Here is a 27,105-nt window from a genome sequence, read left to right as displayed (position 1 = left end):
AAACTAGTAGTCTTTTTGAAATGTATTTAATTATATATCTCTGTAATTTAATTTTTACTCATCATAAATTATATTTTTTTAGTAGAGGTAGTAGTAGGATAACCCCATCAGGAATCAGCATCACAGTTCACCCAATCCACCATATAGTCCATCACACTTCCTTCCTTCTTTGTTCTTACCTCTCCCCCACCTCCTTTGCCCTTTGGATGCTTCAGCTCTATAGTCAGCTTTCAAGGGTTAGTTTTAAAGCTTGTTTTTATATGACCTTTCATTTTGTTTTTCTGTATTTCACATATTAGTGACATCATCCAGTATTTATCTTTCTCCTTCTGACTGATTTCACTTAGCCTTTTCCCTTCCAGCTCTATCCATATTGCCACAAACGGCGTGAGTTTATCTTTTTTGATCACTGAGTAATATTCCATTGTATATGCACCAGATCCTCTTGATCCACTCATCTGTTTGGGGGCATTTAGGTTTTTTCCATTATTGGCTATTATAAATAGTGCTGCAATAAACATGGGAATGCAAGTTACCTTTTGAATTTGAGTTTTTGAATTTTTGGGTAGATGCATAGAGGTGGAGTTACTGGATCATATGGCAGATCCATTTTTAATAAATACTACTATCTTGAACCTAAAGGACTTTATATATCTTTCCTATGCTTGAATTCTGAAAAAGAATATACTAACTACTACTTTTTCTTTCCTTCATCTTAGATTGTTCTTAACCCTTTCGTGAAAACAAGATGGCCACAAATAAGCCCAAGGGTCAGAATTCTTTGGCTTTACACAAAGTCATCATGGTGGGCAGTGGTGGTGTGGGCAAGTCTGCTCTGACACTACAGTTCATGTATGATGAGGTAAGTGCTGATTTTATATGGAAATGAAAGTTTGGGCCTTTTGTATTTCTATAATTAGTGTTGATGCTATTTTAAATGCATTCCTAATACTTGAAAGCTACTAATTATTTTTTACCTTTTTTTCATTCAAAACCAACATTTATATATTGCTTAATTTTTTTTAAGTGAAGAACTTTTTTTTTTTTTTAAAAAGATTTATTTATTCATACAAGAGCTGGGGTATAGGCCAGAGGTGGGGGAGGGGGGGTGGTTTGAGAGAGATTCACCAGAGACAGAGCAGGCAGATCAACCAAAGTAACACTGCTGAGGGGAGCAGTGGGCGGGTCAGGAAAGGCCTGCTGCACCATGTGGGCAGCTCCCTGGCTGGCCAGGGATTGAACTAGTGCTGCAGTGGCTCCGGACAGCTGGCTTCATAGGCTGCATCTTAACCCCTTACGCCACCAGGAAGGCCCTATATTGCTTAATTTGACAAGAACTCAAGTTCCTTGAAAAACTTATGCTTTAAAAAAACTGGAAATGATGCCTATTTTTGAGCAATCTAACTTTGGATTTTTATTTTTAGAATTTTAATGTAAAGTTTCACTTTAATAGAAATGGTAGATACAGTAACTAATCAAGACTTGAATTTAATATAGGTATACATATTACATCATGTATACATAAATAATTTCAGTAATTTTCACATGAAAAATTATATTTAGTCATATACATTTGGTAATGTATGTGAAATGTTTTTTGCCAAGTATAGTATTTTAAGCCCAGGGCAGGGTAGGGGGAGCAGTTTTCAACCTGCAAACAGCCTAGAATTAAAAGTTCTACCCCTGCTTTTCATAAATGAGGCAGCTGCCAAAATGTCTAAGGTGAAATTTTAAATTAATACAATTTTTACCATCAGGGAAAACTGAATGAATGGTACTAGAACCTCTCTGTACTATTTTATATATTATCCTCTGCAATTTTATGTATATCTTTATTTTGAAATAATTTTTGTAAAATATAGTTTTAAGATGGATGTGCCTCTCATGTTTTCTAGTTTGTGGAGGACTATGAACCTACCAAAGCAGACAGCTATCGGAAGAAGGTAGTGCTGGATGGGGAAGAAGTGCAGATTGATATCTTGGATACAGCTGGGCAGGAGGACTATGCTGCAATTAGAGACAACTACTTCCGGAGCGGGGAGGGTTTCCTCTGTGTCTTCTCTATTACAGAAATGGAATCCTTTGCAGCCACAGCTGACTTCAGGTATGTCAGGGAGTAATGTTGCTCTAACCTATGGTATAACAGTTTTTCCCAGAAACAAGTAGAAGTTCATACTTGTTAGTCCTTCACTCTGTGTCTAATTGTATTTATTAGCTCAGAGTTTGGGTCTGTACACTGTGTACTTACACTCAGACATTCAGTATACCTTGCAAAGTTTACAGCTGTCCCAATACTGGCTGTATAGCAACTTGAGTTTATGACAGCCTCAGTACCCAAAATCTCTTTATGCATTATTAAAATATTTCTCTTTGGAATGCACTACTAATTTTGCCATAATAGTTGACACCTTGTATCACATAATGGAACTCTGATGCAGATTTTAAATCTTTCTGTGGTTTCTGGTTTCTTAGCTCTTGTGTAATGCTGGACAGGCACATTGCCATCCTTTTCGCAGCCTGAATTTGTAATAGAAATATACTATAGATTGGCACACTAGCTTATATCATAGAATATTTCTTCTATCTTTTTGAACTATTTGCATAATCAAAATCTGTGATCCATTTAGTTTACAGGGAAGGTATTGGTGAAAGTAGAGAAGGGTTCTTTCTATATCTAAGAGAAATATGATCTAAATAACTTCTTATGTAGACTTATAAATACTACATGCATAATCAAAAGTGTTCTTTAATTATGTATTTTATTTCTTTGCTAACTGTCTGCTTTGGTATGGTGGACACAGGAGAAGCATGTAATGTGTCCTCTGTTTTCAAGATTCTCACAGCCTGACTGAATAAGGCATGGAATCAAGAGCAAGTTAGTGGCAAAGTAGGAGACATGGGCAGTGATCATTACAGGGGATCCAGGAGAGCAGAGAAGCTGGAAAGCCTTCATGAAATAGATGAGCCTGAAAGATCAGGAAAAAAGTCATTTCAGGTAGTTGAGAAAAAAAATCTGAACTTAAGCTTATACAAAGCATTCCTTTTGTGTACTCTTGAAAGTCTCAAGAACTTAAAGAATTCTAAAAGAACACTCTTTGCAAAAGAGCATGTTTTTGAGAAACCTTTAAAATAGATTTATTTGTAAAATTAAGTTTGGTTTCTATAAGGAAGGAGTTTTTAATGTGATAATGCAGAGGGTGGCAGAGCCTGGTAACTTGTAATCATGGAAAAGATGTTAAAAGTTATATAAAATTCAATGTTTATTCACTGACTCATAAAGTATTTCAGTGCTTATTGTATAGCAGGCCCTGTTGAAGATAATGGAATAAATTTTGTCACCATAGTCACCAGTGCCAAAATGATGTTCCATGGGAATGAGGTATTTTTATGCCAAGAAAGAAAATCTTGAACTGCAGTTATTATACATAATATGTGCATCATTCATTAATCTTCTGTTGGCTTCCAATATGTTTCCCTTCCCATAAATAAAAATGGTCCTGGTGATTCTCCAGCAGTAAGGAAGGCATTTTTAAGATGGTCTGAGTTGCTAGATTAAGTACTCCATCTGGTCTGCCATGCAGAGTATAGCACAAATATCAGAACCTCTGATTTTGATCCCCAGCCAAGGCACAGCAGACCTCTCCTGTATGGTCCGCTGCTTCCCTCAGCAGTCATTTCAGTCAGCCCGCCTGTTCTGCTCCCCACTCTGGTGAATCCTTTCACTCCCTGTACCTCTGGCCTACTCCCCAGTTATCCTATGAGAAAAAAACAAAACAAAACAAATACCAGCTTTTCACTTTAGCCTTCCTTCTCCTTCCATCGCCGAGACAGAATCCAGTGTTTCCTCATCTGAGTGTGCAGTCTACTTGTGACAGTTCCACTGACACGCTTACTCTACTTTTTTATTCCTCCACCAAACCACCCGTGCCCATACTTGATCACTTACCATACTCTCTCACTAGTAAGGTAAAAACTCTTGAGAACATGACCCATTTCTTACCCATCTCAGTATCCATAGTACCCATATTTGGCACAATGGTTAACATAAAACATACAGTGATTCTTAGTAAAACATTTGATATAATGTTAACTCAGAAGTCTTACCTTTTTTCATTTTGTCTTTCCTTGTGTCAGAATGAAGACATTAGACCAGTTTGTAAAGTTACTTTCCTATTCTAAAATTATATAGTAATGTCTAAAACTTATTTAAAGCAAAACATGTATGCAGACTGTAGACATGGCATTACCTTACTCTGACACCAGTCAAGTAGCTAACTAAACCAACTATAGACTGTGGTCCTCTCCTTTCTGCACCTAGTAGGCCTGAGTTTTCATAGCCATGTTTCTGATAGCATTCATCACACCGTAATTTCAATCTTGGTCTTCTTGTCACACCTGACTCAGCATACCTGAAACAAATTAATAAAGAAAATGTTTGTTAAAAAAAGTAAATTGGGGGCCTCTCTGATGGCTCAAGGGGTTAAGATGTAACCTATGAAGCTATTCGCAGCCACTGCAGCACAAGTTCAATCCCAAGTCAAGGAGCTACCCACATGGCGCAGCAGACCTCTCCTGACTCACCTGCAGTGTAGTTCAGTCATTCTGCCTGTTCAGTTCCCCACTCTGTCTCTGGTGAATCCTCTCACCACCCTTCCACACCTCTGGCCTGTACCCCAGTTCCTGGATGCATAAATAAATAAATCTTAAAAAAAAAAAAAAAGCAAATTAACAACTATATATACACATGACCAGAAGTGCTAAGTCACAAAAACTTGAGTCAGTCTCACATTCCTGGAGGTTAGTGAGACCGAGTAGTAAGTCAGTTGTTAACATCTTAATTCAGCTCACAAAGGAAACTGGTTAAGAAAGTAAGAGCAAAGTTTTTGTTAGCAGTACTGGAAAAAGATGATTGGCAAAAGTCCTCTTCAAAATACGACATAGGGAGGGGCGGAGCAACATGGCGGCGAGGAGACGCTGCGAGTAAGATCTCCCATTAAAAAAAGTTAATAGGGAGGAAAAGCGGCAGGTCCCAGTGAGAACTGGGACACGGAAGATAAACGGACGACTCCAGCAAACTGCCCGAAGAAGAAAGTTGCCATAAAAGAGGACGAGAAGGGAGGGAAGCGCAGAACCCTGCTCCCCTCCCCCGCCCACAGAGGCGGCACTCTCCGACCAGCAGAGACAAGGGAAACAACAAACCAAAACGCCCAACAAGAAAAACGGATGCAGCAAGCGGGACTGTGAGTGGAAAGGAACTATTTCACCCACCACACCCCGTGAACGGGAGCTGAGGCGAACCCTGCAGGACCCGCCGCGGAGGTGAGCTCCAGCCGCCATTAAAGAGCCCCGCCCCCCAGGAGGAGACCAGCACCAGCACACAGCCCCGGCCGCCCGGTAAGCTTGCGCGAAAGCGGCGCTCGGATTGCAGCTGCCCAGGGCCCTGCGCCTGCGACCTAGGCTTGCGGGGAGACAGCGGAGGCCCTCCCTGAGTGAGCAGGAACAAGACGCCCAGGCAGGGGAGTGGGATTCAAAAGGCGCCATTCCCGCGCCACTGATCTGGGCTACAGCCCGCGTCCTGGAACTGAGGGCTTTGGAACTGAGACCCGGGCGGAGGCCCTCCCTGAGTGAGCAGGAACAAGGCGCCCAGGCAGGGGAGCGGGATTCAAAAGGCGCCATTCCCGCGCCACTGATCTGGGCTACAGCCCGCGTCCTGGAACTGAGGGCTTTGGAACTGAGACCCGGGGCACGAAATTAGGGGCGTGGGTTCCCCAAGACGGTGGGGCACAAGGCAGACACAGCACCCCAAAGCCGTTGAGGTGTACCCTACCATCCCCGCTCTGCTCCCTGTCCCACGGGGTGGAAAATCAGCTCCCCAAGGGCTCTAGGAGAGATCTCTGGTGCCACCTAGCGACTTGACCCCAGCACAGGCTACTGAAGGAGCTAGTGGCCAGCTGGGGAGTTAGCCCACACCGGGCCCCTTCTGAACAAGTAGTCTAAGCCCACAGGGAGAGCGAGCACCCACAGCCGGGGCAGACCAGGCGCGCAGAATAGTGTGCCTGAGACCAGAAGCGCAGGGAGTGTGTCCCACATCACCAATTTAGAACAGGGACATTTCTTCAGTAAAGACTACCTGCAGAAGGCTTCCCCAGGAGCCAGAGGTGAGCGGGGGAAGTTCGCCCACGCCAGACCCCCTCTGGCCTGCAGTCCAAGCCCAGAGGGGAGCAGGAACCCACCGCCGGGGCAGACCAGGCGCACAGGGGAGTGTGTCCCCACATCGGCATTTTAGAACAGGGACCTTTCTCCAGTAAAGGCTGCTTGAAACTGACAGATGACTCCTGGAAGAACCAGAGGGGAACAGAGAAGCCCACCCAAGATGCCGGCAAGTCCCAACAACACAGTGTCCCAACGCATACGGCAAATTAGAAAACAGACAGTAGGGAGGAGAAGAACCACACGCAACCTAGCAACTCTCCAGAGAAAAAGCACACCACAAAAAGAAAGCCAGCCCCCAGATTGCAACGACAATAACTTGGAAGAATTTCTGAGCCTTCCAGAAAGAGAATTTAAAATTGCCGTGATTAAAAAACTGACAGAAGTCATAAAGGAAAACAATGATAAGGGAAAAATAATCAACGATCAGAAGAATGCAATTGAGTCCCTAGAGAGGGAAAACAATGGTCAGAAGAAAGAAATTGAGTCCCTAAAGAGGGAAGTAAAAGAAATGCAGGAGATCAAAGAATTAATGGAAGAACTAAAGAATTCTGGGAAAAGCAATGAAAGCAGAATAGATGAAATGGAAGAACGAATAAGTAATCTTGAAGACACAGAAATAAAAAGAACCAAAACAGAGAAGGAAAGAGAAGTACGAAGGAAAAAGAACAAAGAAAGACTTCGGGAACTATCTGACTCCATGAGGAAAGGAAATATAAGAGTTATAGGAATACCAGAAGGAGAGGAGAGAGATGTAGGAACAGAGAAAATATTCAAAGAGATAATTGAAGAGAACTTCCCAAATATGAAGAAGGAGCTGAAAATTGATATACAAGAAGCAAGAAGAACACCAAACTTCCACGACGAAAGGAAAAATACAGCAAGACACATAATAGTAAAGCTCCCAAGAATCCAGGACAAGGAAAAAATAATGAAGCTGGCAAGAGGGAAGAAACAGATAACATTCAAAGGAAAACCAATCAGGCTGACATCAGACTTCTCCGAAGAAACACTACGGGCAAGGAGAGAGTGGAGGGACATAGTCAACAGACTCCAAGAAAACAGATGCCAACCAAGAATACTCTATCCCGCAAAGCTCTCCTTCCTCTTTGAAGAAAGAATATGGACCTTCCCAGACAAACAGAAACTCCGGAATTTCATTGCAACTAAACCCCCACTCCAAAAAATACTACAAGGAGTCCTAAAGCCAGAACCTCAGAGCGACGAATAACAATGAAAGAAGGCCAAAAAAAAAAAAAAAGTTATTAAAAGAATAAATAAATAAAATCAAAGGAAAGACAATCACAATGGCAAATATAGATGTTAACATATCAATATTAACTCTAAATGTAAATGGACTAAACTCTTCAATAAAAAGACACAGAGTTGCAGCCTGGATTAAGAAACAAAACCCAACCTTTTGCTGTCTCCAGGAAACACATTTAGCTACAAAAGATAAAAATAGGCTCAAAGTCAAAGGATGGAAAACAATCCTACAAGCAAATGGGCCAAAAAAGAAAGCAGGAACAGCTATACTTATATCAGATAAAACAGATTTCAAACTCAAAAAGATAAAAAGAGACCCCAATGGTCACTACATTATGATCAAGGGGACAATACTTCAAGAAGAAATAACACTCATTAACATATACTCACCAAACGAAGGAGCACCAAAATATATCAGACAACTGTTGTCCTCTCTGAAAACAGACATCAGAGAAAACACATACGTAGTGGGAGACTTCAACACACCACTATCAACAATGGATAGATCAACAAGACAAAAAATAAGTAAAGAAACCAAAGCTCTAAATAAAGACCTAGAGCAATTGGGCTTAACAGACATCTATAGAACACTAAACCCCAAAAAAACGGAGTACACATTTTTCTCAAGCGCACACGGATCATTCTCCAGGATCGATCACATACTGGGGCACAAGACAAACATCAACAGATACACCAAGATTGAAATCATATCAACCATCTTTTCTGACCATGAAGGCATCAAACTAGAAATAAACCATAAAAAGAAGGCAAGGAACTTTCCTACCTCATGGAGATTAAAAACCACACTACTGGAAGACCATTGGACTAATGAGGAGATCAAAGAAGAAATTAAAAAATTTTTTGAATTGAACGACAAGGAGGACACCAATATCCTAAATGTATGGGATGCAGCAAAAGCAGTAATAAGAGGAAAATATATAGCAATAGAAGCTCACATCAAGAAACAAGAAAGAACGCAAAGAAACAACCTAATCTCGAAGCTCAAAGATCTAGAAAAAGAACAACAAGAAAACCCCAAAACCAGTAGAAGAAAAGAAATAATAAAAACCAAAGCAGAAATAAATGAAATTGAAACTAAAAAAACAATCCAAAAGATCAATGAAACCAAGAGCTGGTTCTTTGAAAAAATAAATAAAATAGACAAACCCCTAGCCAGGCTCACAAAGGAAAAAAGGGAGAAAGCACAAATAAACAGGATCATCAATGAAAGAGGAGAAATCACAACGGACACAGCAGAAATCAAAAGAATAATCAGTAACTACTATGAACAGTTATATGGAAACAAGTTTAACAATCTAGAGGAGATGGACAAATTCCTACAACTCTACAATCACCCAAAGCTAGATAAAGAAGAAATAGAACACCTAAACAGACCAATTACAATTAGCGAAATTGAAATGGTAATCAAAAACCTCCCCAAAAACAAAAGCCCAGGACCTGATGGATTTACAAATGAATTCTACCAAACATTCAGAGACGAATTAGTGCCTATCCTTCACAAACTCTTCCAAAAAATTGAGAAGGAAGGGACAATACCAAACACGTTCTATGAAGCCAACATTACACTAATACCAAAACCGAACAAGGACAACACAAAAAAGGAAAACTACAGGCCAATCTCCCTAATGAACACTGATGCAAAAATCCTCAATAAAATTTTAGCTATCAGAATCCAACAATGTATCCATAAGATAATTCACCACGACCAAGTTGGATTCATTCCAGGGGCACAAGGATGGTTTAACATCCGAAAATCAATCAACGTTATCCAACACATCAACAAAAAGAAATATAAAAACCATATGATAATATCAATAGATGCTGAGAAAGCTTTCGACAAAGTGCAACACCCATTCATGATAAAAGCCCTTGAAGTTCTTGGGATACAAGGAACATACCTCAACATCATAAAGGCCATCTATGACAAGCCAACAGCCAGTATCATTCTCAATGGTGAAAAGCTGAAAGCTATTCCATTAAGATCTGGAACAAGACAAGGATGTCCACTCTCACCATTGCTTTTCAATATAATACTGGAAGTCCTAGCCAGGGCAATAAGACAAGAGAAAGACATCCAAGGAATCCAAATAGGAAAAGAAGAAGTCAAACTATCACTATTTGCAGACGATATGATATTATACATAGAGAACCCCAAAAACTCCACAGAAAAGCTAATTCAACTCATCAATCAGTTCAGTAAAGTGGCAGGATACAAAATCAACACGCAAAAGTCAGTAGCCTTCCTATACACAAACAATAAATCTGAAGAAGAAGAAATCAAAAAGACCATCCCTTTTGTTATTGAAACAAAAAAAATCAAATATTTGGGAATAAATCTAACAAAAGAGGTAAAGGACCTATACAAAGAAAACTATAAAACACTGTTAAAAGAAATAGAAGAAGACACAAAGAAATGGAGAGACATCCCCTGCTCATGGATTGGAAGAATAAACATTATTAAAATGGCCATCCTTCCAAAAGCAATATACAGATTCAATGCTATTCCAATCAAAATTTCAATGTCATTCTTCAAAGAAATAGAACAATTATTGATGAAATTCATATGGAATCACAAAAAACCCCGAATAGCCAAAGCTCTCCTGAAAAAAAAAGAAGGGAATGGAGGCATCAGACTCCCAGACTTTAAACTATACTACAAAGCCATAATCATCAAAACTGCATGGTATTGGAACAAGAACAGACATACAGACCAATGGAATCGAATAGAAAATCCAGAAATAAACCCACAGATTTATGGTCAACTAATCTTTGACAAAGGAGCAAAGACTATGCATTGGAGCAAAGAAAGTTTGTTCAATAAATGGTGCTGGGAAAACTGGGTCGCTACATGCAAAAGAATGAAGCTTGACCATCACCTCACACCATACACAAAAATCAAATCAAAATGGATTAAAGAACTAGACATAAGACCTGAAACCATAAAATATATAGAAGGAAATATAGGCAAAACACTACATGATTTGCACATCAAAGACATCTTTACAGACACATCACCCAAAGCAGTGATAGTGAAGGCAAAGATAAACAGCTGGGACTATATCAAATTAAAGAGCTTTTGCACAGCAAAAGAGACAATAACAAAAACAAAGAGAAACCCCACCAACTGGGAGAACATTTTTGCACCCAACACTAATGATAAAGGACTGATCACAAAAATCTGCAAAGAGCTGATGAGACTCAACAACAACAAAGAAAATAATCCAGTCAAAAAATGGGCAGAAGAGCTTAAAAGAAACTTCTCTGAAGAGGAAATGCAAATGGCCAACAGGCATATGAAAAAATGTTCAACATCACTTGTCATCAGGGAAATGCAAATCAAAACTACCATGAGATACCATCTTACACCAGTGAGAATGGCACATATTAAAAAAACTAGCAACAACAAATGTTGGCGAGGGTGTGGAGAAAAAGGAACTCTTCTGCACTGTTGGTGGGAGTGCAAACTGGTCCAACCACTGTGGAAAGCTGTGTGGAGATTTCTGGACCTACTAAACATAGAGCTTCCATATGACCCAGCAATTCCACTCCTAGGTATGTACCCAAAGGACACAGAAACATCAATTCCAAAGAACACCTGCACCCCTATGTTTATAGCAGCACTGTTTACAATAGCTAAGCTTTGGAAACAACCCAAATGCCCAAAAATAGATGACTGGATCAAGAAGATGTGGTACATATATACCATGGAATATTACTCAGCATTCAAAAAAGATAAACACATGCAATTTGCTGCAACATGGATGGCGCTGGAAGGGATCATGCTCAGCGAAATAAGCCAAAAAGAAAAAGAAAAATACCGGATGGTCTCACTCATAGCAGGAATCTAGAAAACTTAAATAATGGACCAGGAAAATGAATAACTATAAGAAAGTGAAAATCAAAATCAACAAAAAACTATGAACCAGAGACACTTTTAGGGGGGCGGGGGCGGGAGGGGAGGGATTGGGGTCAGAATGGGGGGCTGCAATTGTATGGGGAATATAACAATAAAATTTATTAAAAAAAAAAAATATGATTGAAAAAAAAAAATAAAATAAAACAGAGGGAAGTGTCTGGAAAAATTCTGAGATATCTTCCTTGAGTGTAAGATTTGATGGTGACAGCACTTACTGACAGAGGAGGACTTGGAGAGAAGCAGGTTTGGTCTCACTCATAGCAGGAATCTAGAAAACTTAAATAAGGGACAAGGAAGATGAATAACTATAAGAAAGTGAAACTCAAAATCAACAAACAACTATGAACCAGAGACACTCTATGGGGGGCGGGGAGGGGAGGGATTGTGGTCAAAATAAGGGGGTTGCAATTGTATGGGGAATATAAAAATAAAATTTATTAAAAAAAAAAAAAAAAAAAAAAAAAAACAAAATACGACATAAATTTAATTCCAAGAATGCTGAGTGTTGACATGCTCTTTGCAAGACTTCATGTGAGTGGTAGGAAACACAATACTCTGTAGTACCACACAGCTTAGCACATATGGTACCAGATATAGTGCTCTATTAACATTTTACTTTCTCAAAGGATGTTTTAAGTTCAGTGCAAACCAGTGAAGAATGGAGGTGACTGTGTGTGTTGTCCATGTCTCTTCATGTTAGAAAAACTAAGAATCCAAAGAACTTACTGCAAGCATTGAGCCTGTTAGAATGTTTGCTGCCCCATCAGTAGTCAGGTGAATGCAATAATAATAAAAAACAATAACAATAACATTACCTAATACTTTTATGGTGCTTGCCTTGTACCAGACACTGGTCTAAGCATTAACATGGATAAAGTAGATAGTGCTATATTCCATAGAGTCTAAGACATACATTTTTTACATTTTATCATCTCTTAAAATCAGGGATGTGTCTAATAATAATGTTACATCTAGTTACAGTTGGCAACAGTTTTTCTTATAGGTACGTAAAATAATACTTACAATTAATAATTTCTTAAATGTGAATTTTTGAAAAGTACTATCCAAATTCACATATGAAAAACTGAAGCACAGGAAAGTTGCAGTGACTTACCCCCAGTCATGTCATTAGTGATTACTGAACAGGTAAAATCTAAAAGGTCAGCTCCATGTTCTTGTTTTTAATATCTCTGCTTTACTGGCAGAGATATGGCACTTGGATAACACCATGTGGCTGCCATCTCTCATGTTTTTAAAATGGAATGTAGCTTTCTTTTTGAAATCTAGCCTGTTTCCCTACTGTTTTTTTTTTTTTAATGTATAAGCTTTTTCATGTAGGGCATTGGTTTCTAATTATATAATTAAACTATTCTATGGTGTTGTGTTATACTATCATTACTTTGTTATTTTTAGATTTTTTTTTTTTAATGCACACAAGAGCTGGGGTGTGGGGGTAAGAGAATTCACCAGATTCAGAGTGGGGAACAGAATTGGCAGATTGACTGAAATACACTGCTGAGGGGAGCAGTGGGTGAGACAGGAGAGGTCTGCTGCGCCATGTGGGTTAGCTCCCTGGCCGAAGATTGAACTTATACTGCAGCAGTACTGCAGTGGCTGCCAATAGCTTCGTAGTGCTGAGATTTAACCCTTTGTGCCAGCAGGGAGGTCCCTACACTATCAATACTTTATTAGTATCAACTCTAACCCTCAACTAAAACAACTCATTGAAAACATTTTTTCAGAAAGGTAAAATTTTCTGTATATATGATCAGCACTTCTACCTATCTTTTACCTCATATTCTCCCATACGTATGACCTGATCACTATATATAATAAAGAAGTTTTTCTCTGCCAGCTGGTAACTTTGCCATGCAAGGAAAATGTTTTATATCTTGGGAAACCTCACCATAATGCCCAGTGGACACCTTGGTGTTCATTTCATATCAGAGGTAGGGGTGTCATGGTGAAAAATTGGGGGCAACTAATATTCTTCAAACAGGGTTTGCTCCCTTAGATATTTTATATGGAGAAGTCCCATGATTCCTAGTGTAGGAGTTGTATATTTTCTCTGAAGTTAGATCTTTCAGATTCGAATCCTAATTTTTAACTGTGACTCTAAGCCAATTACAAAATTTCTCTGTGCCTCAATTTCCTTACCTATAGTAGAATGATGATATTATTTTGTAGATTTGGGGTGAAGAATGAAGGTGATAATGTATATAAAATACTTCAAACTGTACCTGGCACATTGAGAACACTCAATAAAATGTTACCAGCAGTGGGATGGTGGTAATATTAAGGAGGTATTGTCTAAGAAGCACAACATAGACTAATCTGAAAATAAGCCATGGCAAATATTTATATTCAGTCACAAATATTGCTATAAAATCCCCGCAAAATCAAATGTGTTTTGCTGATCTGTCATTCTGATATCTTTTACTCATTTTCTTTTAATATAACATAATCATTTCCCTATAGTTTCAATATCCCTTAATAATTTCAAAGGACAAATATCTATAAATAAGATGGCAAACCTAAATATACTAAGGTATTTATCTTTTATCTTGATTTCTACAGTAGATTAATAATAATCATTACAAACAGATAACATTTTCTGAATATGTATTATGTGCCAGGCACAATTCTAATCAGTTTACATTTAATTCTCATAGCAGTCATATAAGGAAGGTCTTATTGTTAGTCCCATTTTACAATAAATGAAGAAATTAAAACTAAGAAGTACTTTACTTCATTCACATGACTAGGAAGGCAGAGCCATGATATCTCTAAAACTGGTAATACTTTAATAGCATATTACTTACTTCTAAATGCAAAATCTCTACTTGAATTGACTTTCAGATATTTTTGGTATCCATGGGGCTTTAAAAACATTTAATAGACTATTATTATGATTTAATAAGAATAGCACCCTTTTTTGATCAAACTCTTGCCATTTGCGGCAACATGGATGAAGCTGGAAGGTATTAGGCTAGCTGAAATAAATCAGAAGAAAAAAGATAAATATCGGATGGTCTCACATGTGGAATATGGAGAAACCAAACAAAAGGTCAAGAAAAGGTCAAAACTAGCAAGCCTGATCATAGATCTGAGGCATCCCAGCAAGGGAGGTGGAGGGAAAGGAGTTTCATAGTAGGGGAGGAAAGAGCATAAGGGACTATGGTGAACTATGGTTGATGGTTATGGGTGCTATGGTGATGGGAGAACTACAGGGATTACAATGATGTAAGAAAAAAATTAATAAAAAAGAATAAGACTCCCTCTGTGGTCTTCCTCCCTAAAACCCTTTACCCCTGTTTAATCATGAGAATAACAGGCAAATCCCAACTGAGAGACAGGCTACAAATGACCTAACTAGTACTCCTCAAAATTGTTGATTTTATCCAAAACATGGAAAGTCTGAAAACTGTCACAGCCAAATGAAGTGTAAAGGAGATATGATGACTACATGTCCTGTGTTTTCCTAGCTGGGATTATAGAACAGAAAAAGGGCATTAGGTGAAGACTAAGACCATCTGAATTAAGTCTGAACTTTAGTTAATTATGAGGCATCAGGGGCCTCCCTGGTGGCACAGGGGTTAAAGTGTCCGCGCTATCAAGCTATCATCAGCCACTGTGCATGATTGCACAGGGCGCTAACCCACATGGCACAGCAGACCTCTCCTGTCTTGCTCACTGCTCCCCTCAGCAGTGTATTTCAGTGGATCTGGCTGTTCTGCTCCCCACTTTGGTGAATCCTCTCCTCTCCATACTTCTGGCCTGCACCCCAGTTCTTGTATGCATAAATAAATAAATCTTTAAAGAAAATAATGAGGCATCAATATTGGCTTATTAATGGTAACAGATGTACCAAACTAAAGTAAGATATTATTAGGGAAAGCAGAGTGTGGGTTATACCAGAACTCTGTGCTACCTTCACAGCTTTGCTGCAGATCTAAATCCATGGTTTTTTGTTGTTGTTGTTTTGTTTTTTTTTATAGAGGCTTGTTTTTATTTATTTATTTGTTTGTTTGTTTGTTTATACATGCACTGGGTACAGTCAGAAGCGCGGGAGGGTGAGAGAATTCACCAGAGCGGGGAGCAGAGCAGGCAGAAGGACTGAAGTACACTGCTGAGGGGAGCAGCGGGCGGCAGGAGAGGTCTGCGCGCCATGTGGGACCCTCCTCCGGTGGCCGGGGAGCAGCCGGGGATCGAACCGGCACCGCAGAGGCCACGGGCAGCTTCGCAACCCAGCTCTCAACCGCTGCGCCACTGGGGAGGCCCTGTTTTTTTTTGTTTTTTTTTTTTTTTTAAAGAATTAAGGAGGGAGTTGCATTTTATACTTTAACTTACACTGCTTTGTTTAATTAATTTATACTGCTTTTTTAAAAAAGATTTATTTATTTATACAAGAACCGGGGTACAGGCCAGATGCGCGGGAGGGTGAGAGGATTCACCAGAGACAGAGTGGGGAACAGACCAGGCAGACTGACAAAATACACTGCTGAGGGGAGCAGCAGGCGAGACAGGAGAGGTCTGCCATGCCATGTGGGACCCTCGCCAGCCGGCCAGGATCAAACGGGTGCTGTAGAGGCTGCGGACAGCTTCACAGCGCTGCACTCAACCACCTGCACCACCAGGGGAGGCCTTTTTTAATACTGCTTTTTTTATACTATTTGGTATATAGTTCCTTCATTAGTAAAATGACTGTAGCTCAGCTAAGTGATGGAGAATAAAGAAGTGTTGCTTATTTCTTACCATCTAATAAATGAGCTAATTATTATTCTGTAGAAACCTAAATAAATATTAATCACAGAGGGTGTGTGTTATTTTGTCACTTTAATATATAGAGGTAATGGTATTTATCATTTTTTCTTATCCAGGGAGCAGATTTTAAGAGTAAAAGAAGATGAAAATGTTCCATTCCTGCTTGTTGGTAACAAATCAGATTTAGAAGATAAAAGGCAGGTGTCTGTAGAAGAGGCAAAAACCAGAGCTGATCAGTGGAATGTGAACTATGTGGAAACATCTGCTAAAACGCGAGCTAATGTTGACAAGGTAAAACACAGTTTCTTCTACCTCATCCTAGAAATAGGTTGGTTTTCTTTAACTCAGTTCCATTTGATAAAGAGATTCTGTGAGAATTTCAAATAGAAATTCAATGCAGGCTGATTTTTTTTCAGCCCTGAAAGCTCCAGTATATCATTTTAAGAGTTTTTCACTTTGCCTTGTTTTTAGGTTCCTAAGATAGTAAAACATGAGACATTACAGCTAAATGTACCTTTTTTTTTTTTAGCACTGACAGATTGCTGACTGAAGTCCTTACCTTTTTTTTTCTTCCTTGTCCTGACTGGCTGGATAGTTTAGAAGGAATTGTGTGAGTTCTTTGAGCCTATCTGGACCCATTTAAGTTCTCGAGAAAGTGAAAGTGTTCCCAAGATGAAGGATCCCCCTAGACAGGAGAATTTTAAAACCTAGATAACTACGACCTCTGTTTTCCCTGAGTGGAAAGGGAAATCCTCTTTTTCCTTTATTGCCCCTCTTTATTCAGATTTGGCCTTTTCTGAAGACCTGGTGAGGAATACCCTTATACTTAGGGTCTAGGAGCCTGCCCAGATGCATTTCTTCCTGCTGCCAAGGACCATCTTTAGTATTTAGGAAAACTGTCCATTGGGCTGAGGAAGCACAGGTTCTAAAAGCCCTCCCTATGGGCTTTTTATGGGGCCTTTTTTAGCCCTCAACTCTCTAGGCACCATAAAGTGTCTCTTAGATTCTAACATGGAAAAGAATTGCCTATAAAGTTTGATAAACACAGATTCCTGAGTCTTAAGCCCAGATATTTTGACTTGGTCTGGGGTGGATCTGAGAATTCTCATCTCTAGCACACTTCCATGGTACACACTGTGGACCAGGAGAATACACACACACACACACACACACACGGAGATGCTTTTGTTCATTTACCATAGATCTTAAGACTGTGTGGGCCTCCCCGGTGGCGCAGCGGTTGAGAGCTGGGTCCCACATGGCGCGCAGACCTCTCCTGCAGCCCGCTGCTCCCCTCAGCAGTGTACTTCGGTCCTTCTGCCTGCTCTGCTCCCCGCTCTGGCTCTGGTGAATTCTCTCACCCTCCCGCGCTTCTGACTGTACCCAGTGCATGTATAAACAAAACAAACAAACAAATAAATAAGTAAAACATGCCTCTATAAAAAAAAAAAAGACAGACTGTCATGATTGTCTTAAGCTGATTCAATTATTAGTCATGTGGTAAGATTCCTGTAGATTCAAGGATATACAAAATGAGTGCCACAAGGTTTCAACTCAGTGTTCAGTTTTCTCTAAAGTTAAGACAAATGTTTTCAGAGGATATATTTTAAGGGTCAATGTATTTGAGGTTCTAAAAGGCAACATTGAACATTATTATAGCATGTATGTACTTTGTTTCTTCCTAAATGATATCTCCTACAGGTTGTAAGACATACTCTTCAACCCACTTAAACTAAGGGGCTTTGGGAAGAGAAGTGAACAGTAACAGTAACCATACAAGCTATGAAGCTGTAACAGTGTTTATGGTGTCTCTTGCTGGCCTCAGAGGCCCTAGGAAAGTATGAAGGTGTGCATTATGAGAGCTTTCACAGGACAGTAAGAAAAAGAGCAACAATTCAATGGGAAATAGTCAGAAACATAAACCAGAATGTCATAGAAAAGAAATGCAAATTATTTTTAAACTTGAAGAGATTTAGCCTCATTTATAAAAAGGGAAATACAATTTTAAAATATGTGGGTTTTTTTTTTTTTTAACCTGTCACATTAGGAAAAAAATCACAAGGTTGATAATATATTGTTGACAAGAGTATAGAAAAGTTATAAAAGTGTATTATACAGGTAAAATACATCTGCACATAAATATATGTTCAGTGGTCTTTTATGGAGCATTGTTTATAACAGCAAAAGACTAGAAACATCCCATTGTCCAAGAATGACTTTTGTAAATTTTAGTGTGTTCATATAATGGAGGCCTATAAAAAGAAATGAAGGTAGAACTAAATGTGCTAATGTGGAAAGATCTTCCAACAAATTAAGAGAAAAAGGTTAATTATAAAATAGTATAGTTTTTTTTGTTTGTTTATTTATACATGGTTTTTTTTTTTTTAAACATCATTGTTCCTCTCTGGTGTAGTCACCGTAGAATTCCCACCACCAAGTCCCCCAGGAACCATCACCATAGTCTCTTGTGCTCTTCTCTCCCCTGGTCTGATTCTTCTCCCTCCCCCTCCCCTGCCTAATGTCTCAGATTTATCTTTTGCCTGATAGTTTTGTTTTTTTCTGATCCCTTGTTTGGTTCCCTAATATTATTCTTATAAGTGAAACCATCCAATATTTTTCTTTTTCCTTCTGACTTATTTCACTGAGCATAGTCTCTTCCAGCTGCAAATGGCAATGCCCAAAAACAGATGACTGGATAAAAAAAGCTGTGGTAAATATACACAATGGAATACTATTCAGCAATCAGAATAGTACAGTTTGATGTCAACTGTGCTTTTAACACACACACACACACACACACACACGTATATATCAGAGGGATATGTAAGGATCTAAGAGAACTGAGTCATACATGTGTGCTATTTTCACTATAAATGCCCTTTGGACTTCCATGTTTAATTTTATTCTTGGTGTTTTTGGAACATGTATTATTTTTCCAATAACATATACATCTATTACTTTTCTTTTTTTTTTTTTTTTATATAGAGGCATGTTTTCTTTCTTTCTTTATTTGTTTGTTTTTGTTTATACATGCACTGGGTACAGTCAGAAGCGCGGGAGGGTGAGAGAACTCACCAGAGCCAGAGCAGGGAGCAGAGCAGGCAGAAGGACCGAAGTACACTGCTGAGGGGAGCAGCGGGCGGCAGGAGAGGTCTGCGCGCCATGTGGGACCCTCCTCCGGTGGCCGGGGAGCAGCCGGGGATCGAACCGGCGCCGCAGAGGCCGCAGGCAGCTTCGCAACCCAGCGCTCAACCGCTGCGCCACCGGGGAGGCCCACATCTATTACTTTTCAAAAGAGGAAATTTATACGGATAGGGCTATTTTAGTTACTATGGTTGTATAACAAAATGCCTACCAAAAAGTAATGAATGGAACAATTTATTATGGTGATATAATCTATGGACCAAGAATTTGAACTGAGTACAATGGAGGTGACTTATCCGCTCCACCTCTTTGGTGCTTCAGCAAAAAGCTTAAAATTTGGGCATCAGAATTATCTCAGCTTAGATTCTGAAGGCTTGTTTACACACAATCTGGCTTAGTTATTGATACTAGGTATTGTCCAGGGATGCCTCAGTTCATCTCCATGTGACCTCTTCTGAATGTCCTAATATAGACTTTCGCACAGCAGGGTGGAAAAGTTCTGTTGTCAAGTATCACAAGAGGATAAGAACCAGGCAGAAATTATATCACCTTTTATGACCTAGCCTCAGAAGTTACACTGTATTATTTCTCCCTTGTTTCTATTGGTCCAGGTAGTCACAAAGTCCTCTCACCCCACCCTCCCTGCTCCAGGTTCAGGAGGAAGGGGAATAAACTCTACCTCTCAATAGAGAGGAAAGATTCTGAAAAAGCACATAGGAAATATTGCCGTGGCCAGTTTTGGAAAATGCAGTCAGAGTTGATGGTCACCTCTCCAAAGGAGAATTCCATTAAATGAGGCTGTTTGAAAATTGAGGTACAATTTCATTCTGAAAACTGATTTCATATAATGCTATATCCTAAAGAATGATTACCAGATAAAGTACCTTGATAACTAAATAAGAGTGACTTAGCAATAACTGTTCAGTTTCTAGACTTGATTTATATTTGTTTTGTTGTTGAGGAAATAATGTAATAGTTACAAAAATTAGTATTTGTTAGTGCTTCCAAGAATCAGATACTGGCTGGCATTAACATTTTGTCTTTTACCCTGGAAGAATTGCTGCTCTTCTAATAGTCACTTTTTAGATGAGGAAACTGAGATGTTGAGACATTGCATATCCAGGTCAGGGTCCCAGTGTTGCTGGTTCCATCTGCCGGCTTGGATGTGACCACTCTGGTGCCCATCTTCTTCTTACTGCCTCACTCAAAACAGTGGTTGCAATAGCTGCAATATTGTATGTCATCCATTATTGGAAACCTGATTGCAGATTTTGAGGGAAGCGAATACCAGTATTTCCTTCTATTAAATTGGGAGGTACCATGTCTTGTCACTGAAAACATACACTGACTCCCCACAAGATATTAAGAGTTTGTGCCTTATCTTCCTTTTTATTCCTAATAGACCACTAGGTAGACATTTCAAATAGGCAGATTTTAAGTGTACTCTGTGAAAAAGCGTCATGACCATCAGTCATTAAACTGGGGTGTGGCCTGTCTTAGGAGGCCATGTCTGTCACAGAGAAATCACCTCTAGCAAACCTGCTTTATGTACTTGCTGGGTGCCAAGTTCATGTGATGAACTTGCAAATGTCTTCCTATCTAAATGCTCTAGTTCTTCACATTGGAATTCCAGGGTTCCTCTTAATTTTATAAAATACCTTGGAGGAATGAAAGCAATTGAGCAATTACTCATGAAAATAGACAGTATGATTTATTATACCAACAGAGTAAATTTTATGTTAGGGAAAGGATTTTAGTAGAAATACAATGCATACATTATTTTTTGTTTATTCCCATTGTGCAAGAATTACATGAACATATGCTGACTGTAAAGACAAATACATAATAGGGCCTCCCCCGGTGGCGCAGAGGTTGAGCACTGGTCTGTGAAGCTACCCGCAGCCACTGCAGCGCCGGTTCAATCCCCGGCCACCTGTGAGGGTCCCACACGGCGCGCAGACCTCTCCGGCTGCTCCCGCTACTCCCCTCAGCAGCGTGTTAAGTCGGTCTGCCTGTTCTGTTCCCACTCTGGCTCTGTGAATTTTCTCACCCTCCCGTGCTTCTGACTGTACCTAGTGCTTGTATAAATAAATAAATAAATAAATAAATCTTTGAAAAAAAAAAAAAGACAAATATGTAATACAGAGGAAAAAGTGAATCACATTACCCAAAATCCATTCCTTTCCATTCCCTATAAGTAACCATTGCTAACACTTGTGTGTCTTTCCAGATATTTTCCTGAATTTAAAGGCAGGCATAGAGATATTTAAAGGAAAGTTTGTGCATGTTTGTATTTCTATGATATTTCTATATATTAGTATTAAAATATGTATGATATATAATATATATTGTAGATATGTGTTGTGTGATATTTATAATGTATATGTTGATACATATCAAATATATACTTGATACTTATAGGATATATGTGACATTATATAATATGGAGAGAATATATATATGGCTTACTTTTTAAATTTTACAGCAAATGGATCTTGTAGTTCTTTCCATGTCATTGCATACAGATGTACCATGTCTTTAAAATCTACAAACTGTTAAACTTTTCCATACTTGTACTTTTTCTTAATTCAGCCATTTTCCTATTAGTGACATAAAGATTGCAGTTTTCTCTATTACAAACAATACTACAGTGAACTCTGTGTACCCATGTAAGGTGCATTTTAAACTTTAATGACAGGGGCCTCTCCAGTGTCGCAGCGGATTAAGCACAGTGCTGTAAAGCTGTCCGCAGCCTCTGTAGTGCCTGTTCAATTTCCGCCGGCCAGGGAGATTCCCACATGGTGCAGCAGACCTCTCCTGTCTTGCCTGCTGTTTCTCTCAACAGTGTATTTCAGCCCTTCTGCCTGTTCTGCTCCCTGCTCTGTCTCTGGTGAATTCTCTCACCCTCCCATGCCTCTGGCTTGTACCCCAGTGCTTGTATAAATAAATAAATCTTTAAAAATAAATAAATAAATAAACTTTGAAGACAAGTCACCTCCCAAAAGACTATCCTTAAACTCTTAACAACGTGTGAAGAAACCGTTTTCCCCACTGCCTTCCAGCAGATTAAAGCAGCCTTTAAATTAAAAATTGACAGTAAGATAGGTAAATCATTGTTTTAGTTTGTATTTTCCAGTTACTAATGAGACTGACCATCTTGTAATTGATTCATTGGCCATTTGTATATCTTCTTGAACTCTGAAATTACTTTTGTTTGCCTGTCGATCTAATGGGTTAACTTTTTGATTCATAAGCCCACTTTATACTAAGGATGTCAGCCCTTTGTCCACTGAAATTTGCTGTGAGTATTGTCTCTTAATGTGTACTAAAAAATAACTGCTTGTTTTTGTCTTTTGCCATGGAAAAACACTAAAGATTATGTTGTCAAATTTGTCAGTGTTTTCCTTGGTGGCCCTTGATTTTGTGGCTTCCTTAGGAAAGTTCTTTACCATTCTAAGCTTTATTTTAAAAATTACCTATACTTTTTTCACTTTTTTTGGTGTTGACTTTTTTTTTAAAGGTAGATCCTTAATCCATTTGAACATTTAATATTGTATATGATGTGAATTAGTACTTAAAATGAAAGAAAATGGTCAAGGTAAAGTTTTAGATTTAAATTGATGGACTGTATTGCTTTTGAGATGCCGGTGGCTTCTAATAACTTCATTTTTTTTTTCAGCTTTATTCTAAAGTAAGCATTCTGAGTCTTTGTGTGTCTAGTTATATTTTATTTTGATTTATATAAGAAGGAGGATTTCCTATAGCCTATAATCTTTAATTGAAGAGGCCAATGTTGTATGGACTGGGTTGCCCTAAAATGGGAGAAAGGAAAGAGGAAGACAGGAGGAGAACTTGAAGTTTGGGAAGAAGTGATTTTGAAAGTGTATTAAAATAAGTAGGAAAAAGTAAGTCCTGTGCTCTGGGGATTATTTGTCTGAGTTCATCAGAACCAGTTCTTTATTTTTCCTAGTTACTGTTCCTTCTACTTGACGGTTGAAACTGGCCTTCCTTTTGCTTTATTTCATTCAGTTAACTGATGCAGACTCTGATAATTTCCCACTGAATTTGCCAGTTAAGATTGACTTGAAAGTCTCTCATAGAGATTCATTTGACGTGCATTGCAAATATTCATCTACAATTAGAATTAAGCCATCCAGTATCCATTCGAGAGTGATGTATCTATATCAGAAAGCAGTACTTAAAGAACTGTACTAAGTACATGTGGTTTGGAAGATTCTGCCCCCCTGAACAACTGTGGACTTGAAGTAGAGAAGGGTGTCCTGGAGTCCCCAGTTTACACAAAAGTTGAATAACAAGAGAAGGCAAGAACTCATGAGGTTTATGTACATTGCATTCTTTTTTTTGCCCCCTGGACTTTGGAATATTTTTTATTATTTTTCATTTGTGCACAATGTATGCATTTTCATCTTGGTTATATTCCCCATACAATTCCCACCCCCCCCTTATTTTGACCCTAATCCCTTCTTCCCTCCCCCTCCCCCATAGTGTTATATTTGTTACATGTACACAATGGAATATTACTCAGCAATCAAAAAGATGAACTCATGCAATTTTCAGGAGCATGGATGGAGCTGGAAGGGATCATGCTCAGTGAAATAAGCCAGAAAGAAAAAGAAAAATACCAGATAGTGTCACTCATAGCAGGAATTTAGAAAACTTAAATAAGGGCCCAGGAAAAAGACTAATTATAATAAAGTGAAAATCAAAATCAACAAGTATCTATTGCATTCTTTATAGGTTTTCTTAAGCACAGGTTTTCCCTTCTTTAACCATATTATCCTGTGTCCATATGACTTAACCCAATTAGTCTTTGATAGCACCCTCTTTTTTTGGCTTTGTATTTCTTGCTCTAGATCAGGAACCAGCCATGTCCAAAGGGAACCCTGCCCCTGGTCTTACTGGTAGGAAATGTATTTGGTAGTCACAGCCTTGGAACTAATTCACCCATTGTTACATGGTTGTCATTGTTTCCTGACCTTTAAGTAAATAGTGCCAAGAAATACATACTTTTAAAGAAAAAACTCATGCAATCATAATGTTACTTCCAATTCAATTTCAGTACTTAGGATTTTTACCTCTTTGATTGTGTTGGTATCTTTTAAGCTGAAAGTCTTGATTCCTAAACTATATTAACATAATTACTTACATTGTCCCGTAGTGTGTGTGTGTGTGTGTGTGTGTGTGTGATCCTTCTAAAAAAAAAAAAAAAAAGCAACCATTAGTAGACACCGTGGTTACTAACAACTGAACTACAAAGTGGAAGTTGAAGATTTGTTTTTTATTTATTGAAGTTTTATTTTTATTCTTAGCATCTGTTCTGTAATGAATATTCCATATGTTATATTTGTAAGTCTCTTGAAACGAATTCTTTCCTCTGAATAATTATGTCACCAATTTGACATATTGTCTCATTTGCTTGATTTTCTGTTTTTACCAGTTGCTTTGTTTTTAATTTCATTTTTGAGTATGTAAAATATTTGCATTTCCAAAGTTGAAATTATGTAACTAGCTATATTCAAAGATGTCCCACTATTCTCTCTGTTGTTCCCTTCCTCCAGAAAATAAAATTGTGTGTTAGTATTGGATTTTATCATTTCATTGTTTCTATAGCAAATGCAAGCAAATACATGTAACTCTTATTCAACACACATACAGGTAGTTTTCTCTCTATTCACCACCTTCTTTTCAAGTAGCGTTTCCATTAAAAAGCTATAGGCATGTTTGAAAAAGACACATCAGTCATTTTATAACATATTCATTAACTGTCAGCATTTGTTCTTTTGTATTTTTGTGTTTTCATTCTAAAGGTAATACTGAAATTTTTGATAAAAACGTCCAGAATGCAAAAGTATCCCTTTATCATATATTCACAACTGTTTGTGTACAGTGTAACTCAACATTTTCTCAGCCCCTTCTCTGTGTGCACTCAAACATATATTATTGACATTTAACTTTTGAATTGTTAAAGTAAAATTTAAAATTATTACATTTTTAAATCTCATTATTTGCTAATCTCTAGACATCAGATAAGAATTGATAAAACTGGGGCCTCCCTGGTGGCACAGCGGTTGAGAGCTGGGTTGCAAAGCTGCCCGCAGCCTATGCAGCACCGGTTCGATCCCCAGCTGCCGGGCGAGGGTCCCACATGGCTCGCAGACCTCTCCTGCCGCCCGCTGCTCCCCTCAGCAGTGTACTTCGTCGGTCTGCCTGTTCTGTTCTCCGCTCTGGCTCTGGTGAATTCTCTGTCACCCTCCCGCACTTCTTACTGTACCCAGTGCTTCTATAAATAAATAAACAAACAAACAAACAAACAAACAAATAAATAAATAATCTTTTTTTTAAAAAAAAAGAATGATGAAACTCATATACAATTAACAAAATTATTTTCTTTTATTGTCAAAAAATAAAGGAAGAATCCATTTTCTCCAGTTGTATTTCTAAAATGAAGCAGAAAAAATAGATTTGTTTTATTAAACAAAATAATCACTTTTAAATATGAATTGATATTATTAATCATAAATTACTTATTATAAATCACTCAGATGTAATCCACTGAATTGTATCTTTGGTGCTATCATCTATAATGTTGTTTTCATTTTTATCTTGAAAATTGGAATGGAAAGTTTGCTTTGTGAGCATTTTTTACCAAAAAGTGTACATCAAAAGAATTCCCAGTTTTCCCATTTGCTTAGTTTACTTTCGTGCTTTCCTCTCCCTGTACTCCTCAAACAAGAGCTGTTAAATATTTACTCTTATATTATTCCCAAATTTGGAGATCATTTTATCTACTTGCTTCATTTACTCAATTTTCTTCTTTCTAGGTATTTTTTGATTTAATGAGGGAAATTCGAGCCAGAAAGATGGAAGACAGCAAAGAAAAGAATGGGAAAAAGAAGAGGAAAAGTTTAGCCAAGAGAATCAGAGAAAGATGCTGCATTTTATAATCAAAGCCCAAACTCCTTTCTTATCTTGACCATACTAATAAATATAATTTATAAGCATTGCCATTGAAGGCTCAATTGACTGAAATTACTTTAACATTTTGGAAAATGTTATGTATCACTAAAAGCATGAATTGGAACTTCACTGAAAGTCAAATTCACTTAAAAAGAAATTAATGTGGCTTCACCAAGAAGCAGCATTCAACTTACTTCATAATTGCCTACATTTATCACGGTCCTGAATGTAGCGTGTGCGCTTGTATTTCACAGGCAGTCTCTCTTGAACTGTTAAAAAGGTGAGATGGTGGGGGTGGGGATGGGAGGAAAGGCTACTTCCTCTGGTTTATTATAAAACTTCAATTTTATATCATTTTAAAATGTCTCGGTCTTCTACTGCCTTGAAAAAATGACAATTGTGAACATGATAGTTAAACTGTACCACTTTTTTAACCATTGTTATGCAAAATGTAGAAGAAAAAGTTACTGGCATGATTGTTGCATATAGTGAAAGTGAGAGTAATTCATCTGTAAACCTGCATTAATTACCTGGTGATTAACATTTAAAACGTGGTATAAACTTGTACATGGAAATTTTTGAATATGCCTTAATTTAGAAATGGAAAAATACCCAGCTACATCATTCTGGGTATGTCCTCACTGGCCCATGGGCCCACTGGCCCATGTGTCTTGGTGAGAGAATGAATGCCTAGTGTGGATACAACTTTTGTATAGAAGATTCTTGAGAAATAACTGATAGGCGTCTATCCAAATTTAAAATGTGTGCCATACTCTGGTTCTTGAAAGTAAAGTTCCAGAGCTCCT

At 38.4% G+C, this 27,105-nt stretch overlaps 1 protein-coding gene across 1 annotated transcript; it reads left to right on the top strand.

Moving 5' to 3' along the window:
• Positions 1-748: 748 nt before the first annotated feature.
• Positions 749-26,286, top strand: RALA (RAS like proto-oncogene A; the record flags this gene model as incomplete). Its single annotated transcript, XM_084229666.1, has 4 exons — positions 749-862; positions 1,896-2,104; positions 16,294-16,468; positions 26,164-26,286. The coding sequence occupies 4 exons, from the start codon at positions 749-751 to the stop codon at positions 26,284-26,286; spliced, it is 621 nt and encodes a 206-aa protein (XP_084085792.1).
• Positions 26,287-27,105: the final 819 nt, after the last annotated feature.

This window comes from Talpa europaea, assembly GCF_964194135.1.
Source record: "Talpa europaea genome assembly, chromosome: 3".
Lineage (NCBI taxonomy): Eukaryota > Metazoa > Chordata > Mammalia > Eulipotyphla > Talpidae > Talpa > Talpa europaea.
This window is presented reverse-complemented; position numbering and strand designations above follow the sequence as displayed.